The sequence below is a fragment of the Taudactylus pleione genome, unplaced genomic scaffold (genome assembly GCF_031769625.1).
Source record: "Taudactylus pleione unplaced genomic scaffold, aTauple2 ptg000332l, whole genome shotgun sequence".
NCBI lineage: Eukaryota > Metazoa > Chordata > Amphibia > Anura > Myobatrachidae > Taudactylus > Taudactylus pleione.
In genome coordinates, this window is record NW_028284733.1 from 575,420 (window position 1) to 594,350 (window position 18,931).

The 18,931-nt window shown below is 47.3% G+C and overlaps 1 protein-coding gene across 1 annotated transcript in view; it reads right to left on the reverse strand.

Moving 5' to 3' along the window:
* Window positions 1-18,931, reverse strand: part of ETFB (electron transfer flavoprotein subunit beta) — a 65,243-nt gene that overhangs the window by 15,521 nt on the left and 30,791 nt on the right. Inside the window, exons 3-6 of the mRNA XM_088443667.1 lie at window positions 6,728-6,886; window positions 6,260-6,322; window positions 3,546-3,704; window positions 2,838-3,020 (exon numbers count right to left, since the gene is read on the reverse strand). Coding sequence (XP_088299793.1) covers window positions 2,850-3,020; window positions 3,546-3,704; window positions 6,260-6,322; window positions 6,728-6,886 — 552 coding nt within the window. The 3' untranslated portion in view covers window positions 2,838-2,849. The remainder of the gene's footprint in view (window positions 1-2,837; window positions 3,021-3,545; window positions 3,705-6,259; window positions 6,323-6,727; window positions 6,887-18,931) is intronic.

The following is an 18,931-nucleotide window of genomic DNA, read 5'->3' on the forward strand; positions in this document are numbered from 1 at the left end:
AGAGATCTGAAAATGGCTGTGCAACAACGCTTCCCATCCAACCTGATGGAGCTTGAGAGGTGCTGCAAAGAGGAATTGGCGAAACTGCCCAAAGATAGGTGTGCCAAGCTTGTGGCATCATATTCAAAAAGACTTGAGGCTGTAATTGCTGCCAAAGTAGCATCAACAAAGTATTGAGCAAAGGCTGTGAATACTTATGTACGTGTGATTTCATAGTTTTTGTTTTTTTTATTAAATTTGCAAAAATCTCTAAAAAAAACTTTTTACACGTTGTCATTATGGGGTATTGTGTATAGAATTTTGAGGACAAAAATTAATTTATCCATTTTTGAATAAGGCTGTAACATAACAAAATGTGGAAAAAGTGAAGCGTTGTGAATACTTTCCGGATGCACTGTATATGCCAATGACATAAAAGCACATTCATTTTCAGAAAAACCCTCCGTCCTATCCCCGGCATTTACAGTGCTCGCTGCCGTGGAGGGCATGTGTGTGCACATCTTATGATGTCACAACACACGCACCTGATCGCAAGCATGATGTCCTGCTGCAGCACTACAAGGAAACCCATCGGTCACAGAGGTGATTGGTGGGTTTTCTTGCAACTGCAGGGTGAGCGGGACTCTACCAGCAGCTGTACTGTGCTAAGGCCGAGTAGGACTCATTCTTAGCAGCCAAGGGGTTAATTTCATCCAACTAACTCGCCGACTACATTTTAACCACCATTACTCCATACGTTATATGCAACGCCACCACACCTGAGAACATCACTTTTAAGATGACAGTGTCCATAGAACATCATCTCTATTCAATCTGCTTCTTTATAAAATAATCCTAATTCTTGCTTAAGTCTGCAACTCCATATGGGCCTCAGAAATACTGGATTTGGCAGAGGAGTAATAACGAGAAGACCCGGACCAGCCATGTTTGTAATTTCACCCAGGGAGGGAATGTTAATTCAGGTTGAACCCGCCACCATTAGGTAATAGTACAATCGCTCTGTTTAAAGTGACAAATATTCATCATGGATACAATTTCTAAAATCTGTGTAGTATTCAACTTCTATTTCCCTACAGAGTGTAAGCGTGCGAGCAGGGCCCTCTTACCTTTCTGTCTGTCTGTCTGTTATTATCCAGTCTGGTTTTATTAACATTTTGTTACCAATTATAAAGTGCAGCCGAATATGCCAAATAAGTGTTAATAATAATAATAATAGTAGTAGTAGTAGTAGTAGTATGGAAATATAAAAATCAGAATGAATACCACCCCGCTTTATAACAAAGGGCTTTCAGCCCTTGGCCACTACATTTTCTTTCCTCACCTCAACCATTATGTGCCCGTATTCAATTTGAGCTCAGCCGTGTTAACTTAACGCGGCCCGCACTTAACGCCGACCTCACCTGTTGTGTAGGCTTCACCCCATATTCAATTTGAAAGTAGGCGTAAACGGCACCCGGCGATACTGTAACAGGCGGAAACTGTCATTTTTGGGGAAATCAGCATGTCACCCCCCAAATGATGCTCTGACATGGGGGTTCACTATGGTACCCCCCAATTTGGCTTGCTGAAGGTATTTGGTGTTTTTAAACGGGCTCAATAGCTGCTAAATAGCGTTTTTCTATATGTGATGCAGAATAGTATTTAGGAGTAATTTTTGCAGAAAATAACTTATCCCAGCAAATTTGGGGTACTTGAAAATGGGGGTCAGCATATTTAAAAGTTGCTGAAGTGAAGTTGAAAAATCATGAAAAATCCACCTGCCGCAAGCACCTGCAATGAAAAAAAACCACTTGGGGCATAGTTAGGGACCCCCCAGAGTCAAGTTCGCTAGTTTTCATCTTTGTCCCCCAACATTTTTTCTTCGCCCTCTTTTTCAAAGTCAATTTTTGGGGTGTTAAGTTTTTATTTTTTTTGACAGATTACCTTTGGGGGGCTGTCTGAAGGCTGCACGGGGGTTCCCGAAACGTTGCAGCCCAAAACCCCAATTCTGCAATCTTTTCTGCTGGCCATTCATAGGCGATACTTTACCGCCTATTACATTGCATTGGCTTTCCGCCTAGGCGAAAAGTCTTTCAAATTGAATACGGAGGAAAACCAAAACAGGCGAAAATGACGTCATCAGCTGTAACTTAACGCGGATCTTCACTTAACGCTTCAAATTGAATACGGGCCATGGTCGCTTAACCAGATTCTACTGCTAGAAAATTCATCTCTCTGGGACCCTAAGAAAGGGGAGCAGAATTCGGGGTCCTGTTTATCCTTTGGAACATAAGATGCACATTTAAGCTTTGAACCCATTTGATAATCTTTCTGCACCTTGTGCTCCAGCTAACGGGGGGTTGCAGCTGCCATTTCTTCCAGGAAAGCACCTTCCCACTACAGCCACCCACAACAGTGCAGCACATGGTCTGCATACTCTGTCAGGGAGACGCTGCCAAGTGTCTGTGTGTTTCTGTACATGCCGTCATGCAATGTTCCTCCATAGGGTGAAGTAGGGCCACTAAGCACGCTTTGCTGCCCATCAGTGCACAGAGACCCTACAGCAAGGGCAGGACGCGCCACTGGCACTGTGATGACAACAGTGCCCTGCTGTCTGCACCGGATAAGAAACCCAACCGATCTGTGTGGCTGCAGGGCAGTGAGGTCTAAGTAAAGTTCTCATTGTTGAGAGAAAAAAAAAGCAGGGACAATACACAATAGAAGCATGTGTTGTGTGTAAGTGAATGGGTGCCAGATGTTCCACACATGGGAATCGGTGTCAGCGGGTGTATATGAGACAATGGAACCACTGATTGGATGAGCTCACCAGTCACTGTACTATAAGACTGACAAAGTACCTGGTGGCCTGGTTAAATACTCCCAGTCTCCTTCAGCTTATTTACAAGGTCCTCTACAGTCTCCACTTTAACACCGGCCTCTCTCTGCGGAGGATCCTCCACGCTCAAGATCTGGATACGACTTGTCACGTCCACCCCCAGGTCTGTTGGCTTCACTGTCTCGATCTTCTTCTTCTTGGCTTTCTGAAAAACAATCAGGAGAGTGGGCTGGGGTGGGGGTGGGATAGGGAGATGGCAGCCTTGTCCCCCAAATTCTGTGCAGTCATCTCTTAGCTAAATAGAGGGGGCTCACCCTGCCCATTGCTATGCGACCTCCCTCCTGCTGAACTGTGGGAAGCAGAAGGATCTGTACGACCAAATGGGTCTCCCCAATTCTGATCTGCATAATACAATCCGATGACAAGGAAACCCACTTATTGTTTATTTTCAGGAAGTTTCAGACGTGTTACAGACGAATATTGTAGCCAGCGGCAGCTGTATGTTTTATGGATGGGACACTTTCACCAGAGTCTACTTAGTGCTTCTGTAAACACAGCGTTGCCCACGTGAGCTGTACACGGAGCCCCGGATAAAGGATCATGGCGGTGCGATTACTACTTAATATTCCCATTCCAAATACGCAATATCTCCACCGCCAGAAGCTGCCGAGCACATTGCTTATAACTGCTCGTCTATATGCACACTGGATGTGATAACCGTCTGCCTCACCATGATGTTCGGTAAAGTGGCGTAGCGCGGCTCATTTAGCCGGAGGTCGGCGGTCACGACGGCCGGGAGTTTCATGCTGATCGTCTCCAACCCTCCGTCTACCTCACGGAGCACGGTCAACTTCTCCCCTTCAACTGTAACCTCGGATGCAAACGTAGCCTGGATCAGAACAGAAGACACCTTAGTACCGCAAAGGCTTCTGATACAGCTTCACCTATGTAAGACACTTTAGGAGTAAATAAAAGATATTTATACACACCGCTGGCTTTTCTAGAACCCGGGATGTCTGAAGTTATCAAAACACAAGTAACAATAACAGTAGAAAGATTATCTTGTGCCATAACTCTGCTGCTACTAATTTATACCTGTATACACTGAAGGCCTGATTCAGAGATGGACGCTCAGGGTGTTTTTTTTGTGCAGCCTCCTGGCCGCTCGCATAGCTGTGGGTGACCACCCTAAGCTATTGCGAGTGGCCAAGATGATGGTCGCAATGGTCAAGACCATCGGGGCTTGCGACGAGACCCTTGTGGTAGGGTCTCGTGGCTGCAAGCCCCATAGAGCTTCTGGCTCTAATAGAGCCGGAAGCTCTCCCACTGACATCACTGGTGATGTCAGTAGGGCCGCCCACAAACGGCAGGCGTTCGCATGGGAACGCCTCCATTTGTGAAGCAACCCCCCCTGCCACGCCTACAAAACGGGGCGAGCTGTCGATCAACATCGACAGCCGCCCCTTTTGTAGTGAGCCACGGAACCAGAGAATTTCTCTCTCGCTCTGGGGCTTGCGCACACCATCGACCCGCTCGAGAGCGCCCAAGCGCTTGCGAGCGGGTCTGAATCAGGCCCCGAGTTCTGACGTCAGCATTTCCCTGTTCATCAGGACACGTGTGTATCAGAAAAGTCTCATTATTATTGGCCAGTCCATTCAAATCAGTGCAATTACCCTGTGTGTCATCTTATGAGGGGCTGAACGTCCTGATTCCATCAAATGTGCATTTACATGTGCACCCAAATTTGACGTTGGCCCTGTTACCCGGCACGATCTGAGCAGCTGGCTCTGCCCATATGCAGCCAGCTTTACACTACAGCCTGGCACACACTAGACGACTTGCAAACGATGTGATGTCGTCAACGATTTCCCTTGAGCTCCCGGACAAACGATCTGGTGCATACGCACTGTGCAATGTAACAAACGACCACACGATATATCTTGCATCGTTTGGTGGTTAGATCGCTAACTATATAATGTAGCCATATCGCCTGGTCGTTCGGTAGTGCGTATACCCTGCACGATCTGAGGGGAATCGTTAACGAGATTGACAGATCTTCTTGCAGGTAGAGAAGATCTGAAGATGCGACGGACGATGCCATGGGAGCGCGCAAAGTGCGTACACACTTGACGATTTCTTGTTCCGATGCGTCGGAAGCGGCTATATCGTTCAAAATATCGTCTAGTGTCTAGGGGCCTTTATGCTGGGTACACACTAAATGGCGTGTAACCAGCGCGATGTCTTGTGCAGCGGTCCCGGCATCAGCGTGTACGCACTTGCCATGCCGGGAGCGACGACGTGGTAGCTTGGCCCCCGCTGACTATACCGCCCGTCGGACCTGCATGCACCTGCGATGTCGCTGACGACGCGTGGCAGCAAGCATAGTCAGCGGCAAAGCGGGTACAAACTGCCCGATGTGGACGATCTGTTGTCCCATCAGCCTAAAGGTTCCTACCATTGAAATGACGTCTCCGTTATGTATATATGCAGGAGACTGTTCTCTGTATCATTTGTTCCACTAGTTAACCAGACTGCAGAGCTCTCCGTCCAGTAGAGAGGCCATTGCACCTGTTCTCTTCCCTGCAAGTCCCTCTCTCTTCTCCCAGAGGTCAGGGGAGAAACCCCTCTCAGTACAATATGCATAGAAGCTAGTGGCAAGGAATACTCATGACATCCGGGCTGAACATGACATCGGGGAGGAATAGGACATCACTGGGGGATAGGCAAGGTACGGGGAGCAATGAAAATAAGACCGGGAGCAGGCAGAGAGGTAACTCCATAACCCCCTGAGTGTACTCAGGCTGTAAATAAGGGTAACCGAAAGCCACGTCTGCCTACCAGATACATGACGCTTCGCTAGGCACAACCACGCAAAGAAAAGTAGCGAGATCAGAGTTGCTAAGAATAAGATTAGCTAAATATTAAGAAATGCCGATGTCTACACCTCTGGCTATTGAAATGATCTGGCGAGCCTGATAGCACACCTCTAGCAATGCTCCCAGTAATTGCAGCAAGCTCACCTTACATCTCAGAATGCTTTCTCCGTTACAGTACATTCTGTGATTCAAATGTAGCATGAGAGATGGTTGAGGTTGTTAACCCTTCAGTTGCTAAGGTCTGTGGCCGAGAGGCAACCGGGTTTGGAAGCCAAAGAACAGAAGTATTGCTTAGTCACAACAAATTAGAAAATGATTCATCTTTATGTAGGCGGGTATCCCTTATAGCACAAATACTATGTTTTAGATCCTCAAAAAGTGCATTATGTTCAATATCTAGGAGTTACATCTCTACTCTGGTGGTCAATCCCAAGGCCCAGCAGTAGCCATTGTTCAGTCAGTTCAGCTGCAAACCCCCTGGATCCCGGCTCCACACGTTAAACCTCGTCCCCAGAGATATTGCTCTCATTTGCCAGAAAATAAAACACAGCCGGGGAAGGATCGGTACCTGAGGCCAGTCGAGCAGAGCAGCGGTCATCTGTCCGGTCTGATTACAGTCATCATCAATGGCCTGCAAAAAGGGAGAACGTGGAGAATGGTGAGCTGGGGGGCATCTATGAACAACATTATCTGAGATGTGCACTGGGGAGGGCAGGTTCCAGGAGGCGATTTACAGGGAACGGTAAAACAATAACAGTGCAGAGAAAACAGGAGTGTGGAGGCACACATAATATAGACGTGCACAGAGACAATGAAATGACAGCATACAATTATCATCCGTCTGAAACACCATCTAGGACAGGTGCATAACATGCTGGCCATTAGACGTACAGGATAACTGACCCAAGTTCTACTTCTTGTAACAATATGGAAACCCTGGCTATCGCAGGATGCTGGTGGCCTGGGTGGCTGACTATTACTATTCCCAGGACCCCTCCCGCATCTTCAATCAGCGAGTCACCTCTCCATTACCCACCTGTTTTCCCAGGAGCACAAGGTTCACATTCTCCTTCTTGGCCAAAGCGGCTAGGATCTTGGAGACCTGGAAAGGTCCAAGGCTTTCGGAGTCCTTGGCGGACACATCTACGTGGACGCCGCGGTCAGCTCCCATGGCTAAGGCGGTCCTGATGGTCTCCTGAAAAAGAGGGGAGAAGTGTGAGGCTACAAAAGTGGCAGGAAATATTGTAAAACCCACAGGCAGAAGATTGTGGTAGAACGTTGTGTCTGCAAGAAAATGGCGGTCATACATGCTCAACGCGAATTTCGCACGGCCGATTTGCTGGTGCCACATGTGATTAACTCTAGAAATGTAAGAGACAGAGAGGCAAGGGAAAATATCATGGTAATAACTAAGGTGGTCACGGGTAGCTCCCCGAGAGGTAATTCCGGGTTAAGAGACAAATAGAGAGAGTTGAAGCAATTTGATTACTACAGTTTGTCGGATTCACACTCTTCTCTACTCCTGTTAATCCTGAAAGTGATAATCATCCTATATATTTGTAACATCACCGCACTGTTAGACCTGCTGGGAGATTATATTGTGTACAGTAGGGGCTGGGGAAAATTGGGAACAATTCAGGAGCAGTTTGTTAAATGTAGGTGCCAGCAAAATCGCATAAAGGTGCCACCTAGAACGGACTCTCCGGCACCAGGGGACATTATTTAATAAACTCAGACTGCAAGATCGTTTGGGCAGTGTCCCCTGTGTCTACTGTTTCACTAGTTCATATTTCATAATTCCCCTCAATGTTCAGCGCCGACTAATATGTTGGTGCTTTATAAATGGATAATAGCAAGAACAACGATAATGGCTGCGTGGGATTTATCCAGCCACGGTGTATTCGTGCCTATTATAGAAATGTTTTCTGGTATCAACTGTCAATTATAAGCATACAATAATACATTGGTAGATTGTGTGTCGTACAAGTGGAACGAAAAAAGAATGGATTGTTATGTCCTTACACATCATTGCTACAATCGCGAAAAAAGCCTGTCTCGGCGCACCATGCCCCGTGCAACTATGCTAGGCCAGGTGTCTCTTTCTGCCAAAGATGCATCTTTGCTGCAATGCTATTAGACTGGGACGCACCAGCCGACTGCGCTGACTAATTTGAAATGCGACACTTGTACATCTGTGCGCGACTGAGTCTCTAAATCTGTATATGAAGAGCTACGATGCAGCGACCGCGTTTTTTTCCCAGGCCAAGTTCCGTTGTGCTACATATACAGACTCAGTCAAATATACACTGTCACATGCCAAATCAACCAGTGCAGTTTCCTAGTGCGTCCTTGTCCCAAACATGACTGAAAGATGCACAGCGCTAGCAGAGTAGCATGGGATCTGGCGGTATATTATATATATCATAATCTCACTAATCCACAGCCTTAGATTTGGCGTGCAACAGGGTATGTGACCACATTGTTTAAAAACATAATGTGATAGCCATTTCCCGGTTATAATTCTGAGCAATAGAGTAGGGGACTTGCAGCAAAGTGGGGTCCCTTGACGGGAGCTGCAAGCTTAAATGCATTGATCAATTCGTGAACCAAAACCCCACTGTTTATTATTATTATTATTGTTATTATGGTGAGTGCAGAGCCCCTGTGATATATATATATATATATTATCGAACATATATATTAGCCCTATTTTCCCCCCATAAGAGTTTGTATTAATGCCTACTTATAGGGTGCATGTAAGATTGTACAGCTGGGATTCACACCAGAATGAGGATCAGCAGGGGGGGAGCTAAATATCCGGCATCTCCTCTGTATAACACATATCAAATCCCTGTAAAAATATACTGACAATTTCATCCATTTCCCATGAGCCAGGTAACAGGATTAGACAGGCGTGCTGCCTGTACACAGGAGAATGAATAACCCACAGGCAATGTCACTGCATAAGAAACAGGTTAGCCCCGGTGTGCGCTCCTTGTACTATACAGGGGCAGCTACTCTGTATTACTGCAGACAATATGCATTTTTTTTTTCTTCTTCATTTTCTTGCATGCACAGGGAAAAATCATGAAGATTATGTCATGAAAATACGATGCCCCAGGCAAAGGGACTATGGCGTTCAAGGTCAAAAATCCTGTGCCGGAATAACCGCCTGGCACTTGGGAGTAATCAGCTTCGATACGCCTGCAGTGTACACAGTGCCAGGGCAATGAAACGCTGGGCTTTGATTGGTGCTGCTTAACGTGACAATGCTGTATGCAGGATGTACTAATCGGCACCCTGTCCGAGAGCATCGCACACTTGGGGGGAGACGTGCGCTCGCTGCGCTGACATTTAAAATGCGGAGGGAGCAGCAGATACCATCTGAATCAGCCTTTCTGTATCATTAGCCATAGGAGGGAGACAGGAAAGATGTAGAAGGAACAGAAAAAAAATTGAGTTATGAGACGGGGAAAGAGCGATGTCGGTGACGGACAGGCCAGGGGAGGGGAAACTGCAGCCACCGCGAGACAAAGACCAGCGACAGAGGAGAGCAAAACCAGGCCGTCATGGGCCCGGGCGCTGGGTTAAGCCAATAAAAAAGGGTGCTGAACCCTAATGTGAATTGGGCTTGTGTAAAAAGAAAGCGTTTGCAGCATCTGTATAGAAGGCAAATCACTCCATCCTATGTGGATTTGATGAAAGGCGGCAAAAATAAATAACTAAATGATAAAATAAAACAAAGTGCGGACGGCTCTCTGCTAAGATTACTAGAGCGGAAAAGCAGAACTGACAGGTCTGTGGATTGGATGCGGGGGCCAGGAGGTGGGAGGACGGGGCGAGGGAGGGAGGGCTCGTCCTGTGAATGTAGCCGGCATCTGTGCCCTCGTTTAGATGAGATGATAACTCAGCCAGTGGGTAGAAAACACAGGGCAAGGAGGAGAAGGGCTCTCTAGGCAATTCCTGGCCTGCACGATACGAATCCGTATCGTGTTGGTTGTACGGACAGCTGTAGAATGAGAAATACTGTGTTACGGGATGTTACTGCTAATAACTTACACTGTATATAGAGTCTAAGCGGGTAGATGTTCCCTTACTTTCCTCCAGCTCACAAGGTGTCCTTCACCCTGCAAAGAACGGCGGCCGCTCCCTTCTCATGAGAGCCATAATCCCGGCTTTGTGCGTACTCCAACGCCTTCAGTGTCCGGGGTCAGGGCTGAGCCGGCCATCGCAGGCCTTACAGGATTATTATTCAGGGTGCAGAACACAAGGTCACGCACCACAACAAAGGTTTTGCTTACAGCTTTAAAGAGGACATCCCAGAGAACCAGTCAGGCCTACGTGCACGTTATACCGGTGTAACTGGCTGGGTGTACAAGTGATTGCGCACAGGGTTATGTTATTTTAACAGACAAAAAATAAAGTGATGTGAAAGTTTTATTTTGCACATTAGTAGTGTTATAATATATTATATTGCAAGACATTACTAATATAAAGGCAGCTTAAGGCAATAATATACAACAAGTGGCCTACACATACACACACACTCATCATGGGTAGGTAACGACACTTAGACAGCGGACTACACCTGCAAAGGCTTGCACCACCTATACTTTCCTTACTACTGTCCACCAATTACTAGCGATTTACTATATGTGGGGCCTGTAAAAGCCTCCGAACTTCCCAGTGTGACTGAAGTCTCTGTATGTAATAGAATGCGAGTACATGTAAATTGGCCAGAATTTCACTCCAACATTTTGGCGTGACACAACACACCCTCCAGATGTTTTGAGCGGTAAACAAGTAACTTGCCGGATGTAATAGTCAGCACCATAGAGAATTCGCAACTAATTCCCTCATCCTCTCCAGCAAGTGTCATACCAACTGACACGGGCATAGCTTAGCTCTGCCCTAATAAAGGGTGTGTCCCCCCCCCCTCAGGGCTCTCAAGGCCAGGGCTGAAGCACAGGGCTATCCCCGACACACCTGGGCTGTGGGTGCAAAGTTGATGGTCCATTAGTAAAAGTGTAATATTGTCTTTTACAGGTGGAACTACAAGTACCAGCGAACGGGGCATTAAGGGCTCGCTGATACCTATAGTACCCCTGTAAAAGAAACTTTAAAATAAAAACAAAAACACTCAATGTTTAAATAATTAACTTTGCTGCACCTTCACCTGGGGGGAGGCGGCCTTTAAGCTCTTTTACATGGCGGCCACCTCCCCCAGGACTTCCACGGCGTCTTCACCTATAAGACGGCACCCTTTAAGCTCTTTTACATGGCCGCAGCCCATTCAGTACTTCCCCCAGGTGTCTTAGATCTACAGGAGCTATTCATCGCTACTCCTACGCCGTCGGACTAACACCCGCTGCGTCGCACTGGTGGAGACCGTATCGGAGATCGGTTGCCAGCTCCGGTCACCGCAGCCCTCACACTACAACATTGTTCGCCTGGTCAGTGGTTGGGTCTCCTAGTTTTTAAGCCTGTTTAAAAACCAGGAGACCAGACAGGCGACCAGGATCTGGTCTGTGGATCTGTCGGCGGTGGTCCCGTTGGTCAGGAACCGGATCTCCCAAAGCTTGGACAAGTGTGTACCCCAGCTTTACCAATCGTTCTGCTGGATGCCTGCAGCAAGTGTACGGATGGTCGGTGGACCTTCATTGCACACAGTCGGATGTGCCGATATATCTGCGAGCAATGACTGGGTCAGTTTTGTAGCGTGCCATGTGTGACAGTGCGCATAGGAGATTGCCCAACTACAGGAGCATCATATCCCTTATCTTGCAGGCTCAGGGGTGAGGAGTAATGCAGGGAAATCGCCAGCACGGCATTTATAAAATTAAAGACCACGATGGTCAAAAATGCTCGGAAGGATATTTTGTTGCTGGAGAATACTTTAATCTGAGAAGCACGGACACCAAGCACTGACGTATTTCTGGATAATAAGCAAAAAATCATGAGGGTACTGTATCTAAAGTAGTGAGAAGTTCAGACCAGCGCGCAAAGTAGCAAAGAGTTAATTTAGGCGTCTTCAAGAACTCATTTTTCTGGAAGCCAAGAATGTGGACAATCAATTCTGTTTCCCAACGCCGAGCTCTCAGCTCTTGCTAAAGTTGTGCTTTGCAGTCTGGAACTTGGCCAGTTCGTTAAGGGAGCTGAGCCCACAGGGAGCCTGTATTGCTTGAGGTCACGAAAACTCAACCAAAAAGGCGCAGGCCTCCAGTGAGTGCTTTATCCACCGGCTCGGGGGCTCCGGGAAAGCCGTGGGTCACAGCCATGGCTGGGAAGAGAAAGACTCCCAAATGGATGGGAGGATTTATAACCTCTATTACGGAGAAAGCAGAACGGCCGTAATGATTTAACCCCTTCTAGCGCTACAAACTCTAGTAAATCATGTTCTGCAGGCGGTTTCCTTACTTCTGTGCAGCTTTCAGACGAGCAAACGGGAAGAAAAACTTGCCTTGTGATTTCCCAGGATAAATAGGAGTCGCGCACACAGTAAGCACACACAATTAAGTAAGCTGAGAAAATATATGATTAGCAGTCTGTTAAAACAACTATTTTTTTTACTTGATGCAGTGTGCACAGCAAGACATAGTAAAGTTCATATATGTATATATATATATATATATATATATATAAATAAAAACTATTAAGTTATGGTCTTCAATAAATGCACTTATTTCTGTATGAAAATGTAGACTTTGCATGTATGAGTCAATAATTACACGTCTGGTGTTCATTTTAGCACCCTGTCGCAAGCCGTGCAGTTCCTCTTTTCTGCCTGGGGGTGTTGCTCTCTGCTCTGGTGCTTCTAGCACACTGTGGTCTGTAGCTCAGCAGTTCGTTGCATCAGCGGAGGGTGCTAGAAGCACCAGATCAGAGAGCGACACCCCCAGGCAGAAAAGAGGAACTCCACATGTTTTGACAGGTGCAGGGTGCTAGAATAACCACTACATGCCCACCCCCACCCTTGCAAATAAACATTTAATAGGGTCTGCTCTGGAGGAGGGTACAAGAAGTGTAGCTCAAAATAGAGAGAGCGTATTATACGGCCGTATCTTTAGATTTTACAGGAAAAATTAAAAACGAAAAGCAAAGAAACCCCCTCTAAAAAAAATGTAAGTAAAAAGGGGTACAACAAGCTCGGGGGGTCACCCTACCAAAATGGCAGCCTTGTCAGTTAATGCCAGTCTGGGCGGAATAGGTATGAATTGAAATCCCGACAGCAGCTGGCAGACATGGCTGAAAATCCTGATCGTCCCCAGGTAAGTATCAACTAACCTAACCCTCCTTAGGGGTGCCTAACCCTAAACTTCCCCCCAGTGCCTAACTCTAATCCCCCCGGGGGTGCCTAACCCTAACCTCCCGGGGGGGTGCCTAACCCTAACCTCCCGGGGGGGTGCCTAACCCTAACCTCCCGGGGGGGGTGCCTAACCCTAAGTCCCCCCAGGGAGCACTAAACTAACCCTCCCCTCCCCAGGGCTGTCCGCAGCGGCGCCCGGCATCACTTCGATCAGGATGCCGGTCTCCCGGCGTCGGTAAAATGGCAAGCGTCTAGATATAGACGCCTGTCATTTAACCCTCGCCGGGATAAAGCAGTCGGGAAGCCGGCCGTCGGGCTTACGTCCGCTGGCTTCCCGACTGCATACTGTCTGGGCTGGTCACATTACAGGCAGATCTACAGCAATATTGTCCCACTTCCTTGCTCTTCCCCGATCCGCTGTTTTAGGCATAGGGGTACCAAGTCCTAGTGATGCTAAACCTAAAATCCACGCTCGTTTTACAGTTCAAAAGTTTGTGGGCAACAGTTTTACGTATATGTCCAACTCTAAATCCGGACTTTGAAGCTCTTCTTTGCAAAAACGTAAATGTGGCATACATGGACCCCAAAAGCCTCCTTTACATGATCCCACTCCCCAACCAGTCAGACCCTAGGGCACTCACTCCCACGGCTACCGCATTCGTGAGTAGCTGCCACTGTGCTTCAGAGATATTTTAGCACTGTGATCAATTTCACAGGAAGGATAAATGTGCAACTAATCCTGTGCACCTTTTTTTGCACGTACAAACGCTTACGGCGGTCACAACCGGCAAGTCACGCCATAGGGACCATTTGCAAAATTGACTTTAAAAAAAAAAACATAAAAAGTATCTGGGAATAGCCCTCACGTAAAAATAGGCTCAAGTGATAAAATTTTAACGAAACCTTAAAAAAAACGGGGCAACGCATTTTTACCGACTATATACTGAGAGCATCAAGTGTTTGCTGTAGAATACATTGTGCTGAAAGGGATAGGTTTATCGATCGGAGCACTGGAATACGAGATAAGACAGAGATGTTCTTACATCCACCAAAGCGCTGGACGGTTTGCTCTTCTCCCCGATATGGGATCTGTCTGTATTGCTTCCATTAGGTGGGATGACGTGGAGTGCAGGCTGGTTACGTGGACCCTTGTAACGTGGGATTGGAGGGCATAAGCGGCCAGACAGTGCAGGGTATGCACCGTAAGGAGTCTGTGAGCTGTGCGATTAGTATGTACAGAGTCATTGTGTAATGTATCTGGAGCCGTGTGTTACATTTCCAGCGGTGAATGCTTGCAGCCCCGGGACTCTCTGTTCTCTGACTGATCCTCAGACAAATCCATCAATAACGCCAATTACTGCCCCACTCCACCACCAGGGAGCCTGTAAAGTCCTTCCCGGTAACGAGAAGTGACAGTGCTCGCCCCCCTCCCATGTCCCCCTGTTCCTCGCACACCTTTAAGTCCGGCTTCTGGGACAGAGCATTTCTCAGCCAAAGTGACAGCCAAGTTCATTTCCAAACCCTAGGTAGCGAAACAGGCCCCGGAGCATGTTTAAAAGAACATTACTGTGGAGGGAAGATTAAATTAGCTTATGCTTCTGATTCCTGCGTGGCTGGAAGGCCAAGCTGCCTTTTTTTACCAGGTGCTGGAACGGCTGGATTTGCAGTACAGCTCAGAAGTCCTTTACCAGCGGGCGGCCAAGGAAAGCACCCGGAATGCCGCTCGCTCACTCAGCTCTCTGCAGAGACCCCCCCCAACAGCAGATTCAATAAGCAGCAGAGAGTCATCCTATAGGACAGGTCACAATACGATCCAAATCCCATAATGTGACCCAGGAATGCATTTAATCCATACGTTAGGATACAAAGGACTCTACTGGACAAACACTGGACCCGGCTTTTCATATTAAAACGAAGCAATGGCCCCAATCAAAAGGAAAAATCAGTATTTGCATCCACTGAAATACAAAAATAATAAATAATTTCCCCCAGCCCTCCACCCCCCAATTTAACGATTCTCCAATCCATCAATAAGCGCCTATACACTGCCAAAATTTTCAGCAATTTGCAGAACGTTTTTTTTTTTGTACTCTTAAGATCGAATCTGCACATCATGAGAGTGGCCCATACATCATCTCAAAGGGTCATCATTTTACCAGTCACGTCTACAACCAAAAATTGTTCCATCGGCGAACATGGTCTGCAAATGGGCTGATTGTGGCTATACACTAGCAAACTACATGCCCAGATTGGGTAGTGACATTCAACATGTTGGACAACCTGATTTACCGATTCCGACCATTTTTGGGGGGTTGGAAATGGTAATTGGTGAATCTCACACACATTGTGCAAAAAAGAAAACAAGAAAAATAAGTTGCACAATCATCTGCAAAACGCAGAATTGCCCCAATTATTTGCTAATGTCTGGACCTCATGTGATGTTGCTGCAGAGAGGCGTTACCCTCACCATTTTGTATGCCGCTACTAGACTTTGCCCGTGCTGCTCCCCACCTTTGGAATTCTCCCTCTCCGACTCTCCACCTCTCTACAATCCTTCAAACGTGCTCTCAAGACCCACTACTTCATCAATGCTCTCCAGCTCTCATCCTAACTTGCTATTACATTTTCCATCCTCCCTGTCTTCCCCATCTGTGTCATGCCCGTCTGTCTGCCCCTCCCCTTTAGAATGTAAGCTCTTGCGAGCAGGGCCCTCTACCCTCTTGTGCTTCTCCTCCTAACACTTGGTGCCTATGCTTTGTTGCTTAGTTGGATGTTATGGCCACCTATGTATAAATGTATATTATTCTTGATTGTATTGTATTTTACTGTAAGTCACTTTTTGGTTATGTACCTTGTAAGGCGCTGCGGAACACTTGTGGCGCCATATAAATAAACGATAATAATAAAAAAAATTTATCACATGTTACAGGCAGCTGTGCCTCTGTCCCAGCTATTCTGCTACAGAGATGTATTCTATATATTGACTAGGAAGCAGTGAGAGGGAATGAGGTGCTTTGTACAAGTGACAGCTTCCACTAAAAACTAATCACTCTGGGCAATGGTTCTACACCTGCTATTGTCAGATTTGGATGTGGGGAGTTCTAGGCTCATCCAATAAGAATAAACAAGGCACCTGGTCATGTGACCTTACGAAAAAAAAGAAAACAAAAAGTCACTTATTTATTTTGTCCCCGATTGTTCTTTTCACCAGTTTGGGACTATAAATGTTACATAAGATTTCCCCTCGGATGATTTGGCGGCAGAGCTCCTCCTGCGGATCTCATTTTCAAATGGTTGGCATAGATTAATGGCAATCTGACAAAGACCAGGACAATAAGATGTACTGCACGAAAGCAATCTGTTCCTATACAGCGGTTGCGTTTTCTTCTATAGTAAATTACACACAGCATTCTGCAGGCAACACTGCTAGGTCACATGCATCAAAATGACCATCCTTCAACAAATAGCACTCAGTAAGAGGGGGGGGGGGGGGTGACTCTACCAAAGGGCAGACGTCACTAACCTGACACTGGGGTCCTGAGATCTGTGATTCCTCCGGAGACTCTGAAGGTAGAGAGTCACCAAAATAATAACTAAACAAGTAGCATTTAAACTGGCTTTTATAAACCGCTGTATTTGACGCAAGTGTTTGGGTAAAGCACGGTTTATTTCTACAATCCTCGCATAAAGTGATGGCGGTATATGGCGCAGTGTGTGCCGGGGGCACAGAGGACGGTATCCGGTCATCGAGGGCCATGTGCCCAGCCTGTGAACAGGAAAACAGGTCCTTAGCTTGATTTTAGTGTTGAAGAGGCAGTGGAGGTTGTGGCATTTATTATTACACCCAACCTATGAGATTGTATATGCCAAAACCATTACACCTGCCTGTATATCTATATTTAAAAACAAGAGATATGGTAAGAACTTACCTTTGTTATCTCTGTTTCTACGAAGTCCATAGGGTCCACAGGGTTGACCTTGGGGTATAGGTTGGGAACCAAATCCGGGCACCACGCAGTTAAAGCTTTTAGCTCCCAGGATGCACTGGGTCCACTCTCCCTATAACCCCACCCCCAAGCCAGAGGCACCTCAGTTTGTAAGTAGCCAAAGGCCGGAGGAGGAGAGAAAAAGAGAGAGAAAACTGGAACACTCAATAACCATACTCACCGAAATGGGAGACGGAAAACCGGTGACCAGCCACACAGCCCATATGAAGCCAGGTGCGTCAGGGCGGGCGCCCTGTGGACCCTATGGACTTCGTAGAAACAGAGATAACAAAGGTAAGTTCTTACCATATCTCTTGTTTTCTACTTCAGGGTCCATAGGGGGTCCACAGGGTTGACCTTGGGGATGTCCCAAAGCAGTTCAACCAAGGGTGGGGACGCTCCTGTGCTGAGAGGAGAATCCGTCGCCAAAAAGGAAGCATCCTGAGAGGCAAAGGAAACCAATGCCTAGAACCTTAAAAAGGTGTGGACAGAAGACCACGTGGCCACCTAGTAAGGCAAAACAGCCGAGGCGCCACAGCGAGCCGCACACGAGGGTCACATGGCCCGAGAAAAAACAAGCATCAACAACAGGAAGGCCTACCCATGGGTAGGCCCCTGAGGAAGACCTACGAGGCCATCCAAGCCAACATTTGGTTATAGGCCGGCCATCCTTTCCTGTGAAAACCAGAAATCTCAGACCACCAATAAGGAGTCCGATTTCCGTAAGGAACCTGAACGGATCACATAAATCCAAAGAGGCCAGACCACAGTCAATGAGGCCACACCAGCCGAGAGGACTGGGGACAGAATGACCGTACCATAAGTTCCAGAATAATATGGAACCAGAAAACCACTAAGAAGAAACACAGGGCGAGAGCAACTCCCACCCTGACATGATGCCCTCCAGAAGAGGGAGCCACATGAGAACGCTCCCAATTCAGACACTCTCCTGGTTGATATAAACACCCTGAGAGAAAGAGAGAGCCTAAGCAATAGACCATGTAATGGCTATCACAACCAGCGGTTCCATTGACTGTCCCCGGAGGTAACGAAGAACCACTACTTACTCCCAAGGAGTCCCTAGGGAGGACAAATGGAGGCATAATCAAGAAAACACTCCAAAGGATGAACTGGATACCAGAGTGAAGCCATTCCATATCTTAACCATACTGACAGTGTAGAGATCCGCACTGTCAGGAAGACCAGGCCAAGTGTGAAACCCAAGCCAGCCGGAAGGAATGCCAGAATATCTGGAAATCCTGGACACCGGAGGATTGTATCGACAGGTACAATACCATAAGATTTATGGCTGCCACAGTTTGTGGTAGGTCCCAGCAAAAGCTGATCCATGTGCTCTAATCATTCCAACGATGACAAAGCCAGGGAAGCCGTAAGACCACTGTAAGGACACAGTCAAAGACAAACGATCCAGGTCCAAGGCAAAACCAAGGACCCTGAGACAACAGGTCCGGGCAGTGAAGCATCAGGGATGGAGTATCGATGTAGAGACTCCGAAGATCCAAGTACCCCTGACATCTGGGGCAATCAGGAGCCACCAGCAGGAAAGCATCTCCGTCTCGATTGAAAACACTTCCAAAGACCTCGAGGAAGAAGGGAGACCGGAGAACACAGGTACACAAAGTGGAAGGACCACTTCACCGACAAAGAGTCGCTGAAGTTTGCTTCAGAATCCCCAGAGCTGAACTGTAACACCATAGTGTGATAAAGTCAGAAGGCCATGAGGGTCACCTCAGGGGGGCCCCCCCTGCTCACCAGGAGATGAAACCTCTCTTGGGGAAGAGACTAGTCCCCGGGATGCACGTCGTGACGGCTGAGGACTCCCGCTTCCCAATGGAGAGCTCCTGAAATGAACGCTGCCGAGATGGTCGGGAGGAGACCCTCGGACTATGTCCGAATATGTGACATACCTGTCATTGCCACCCAACGA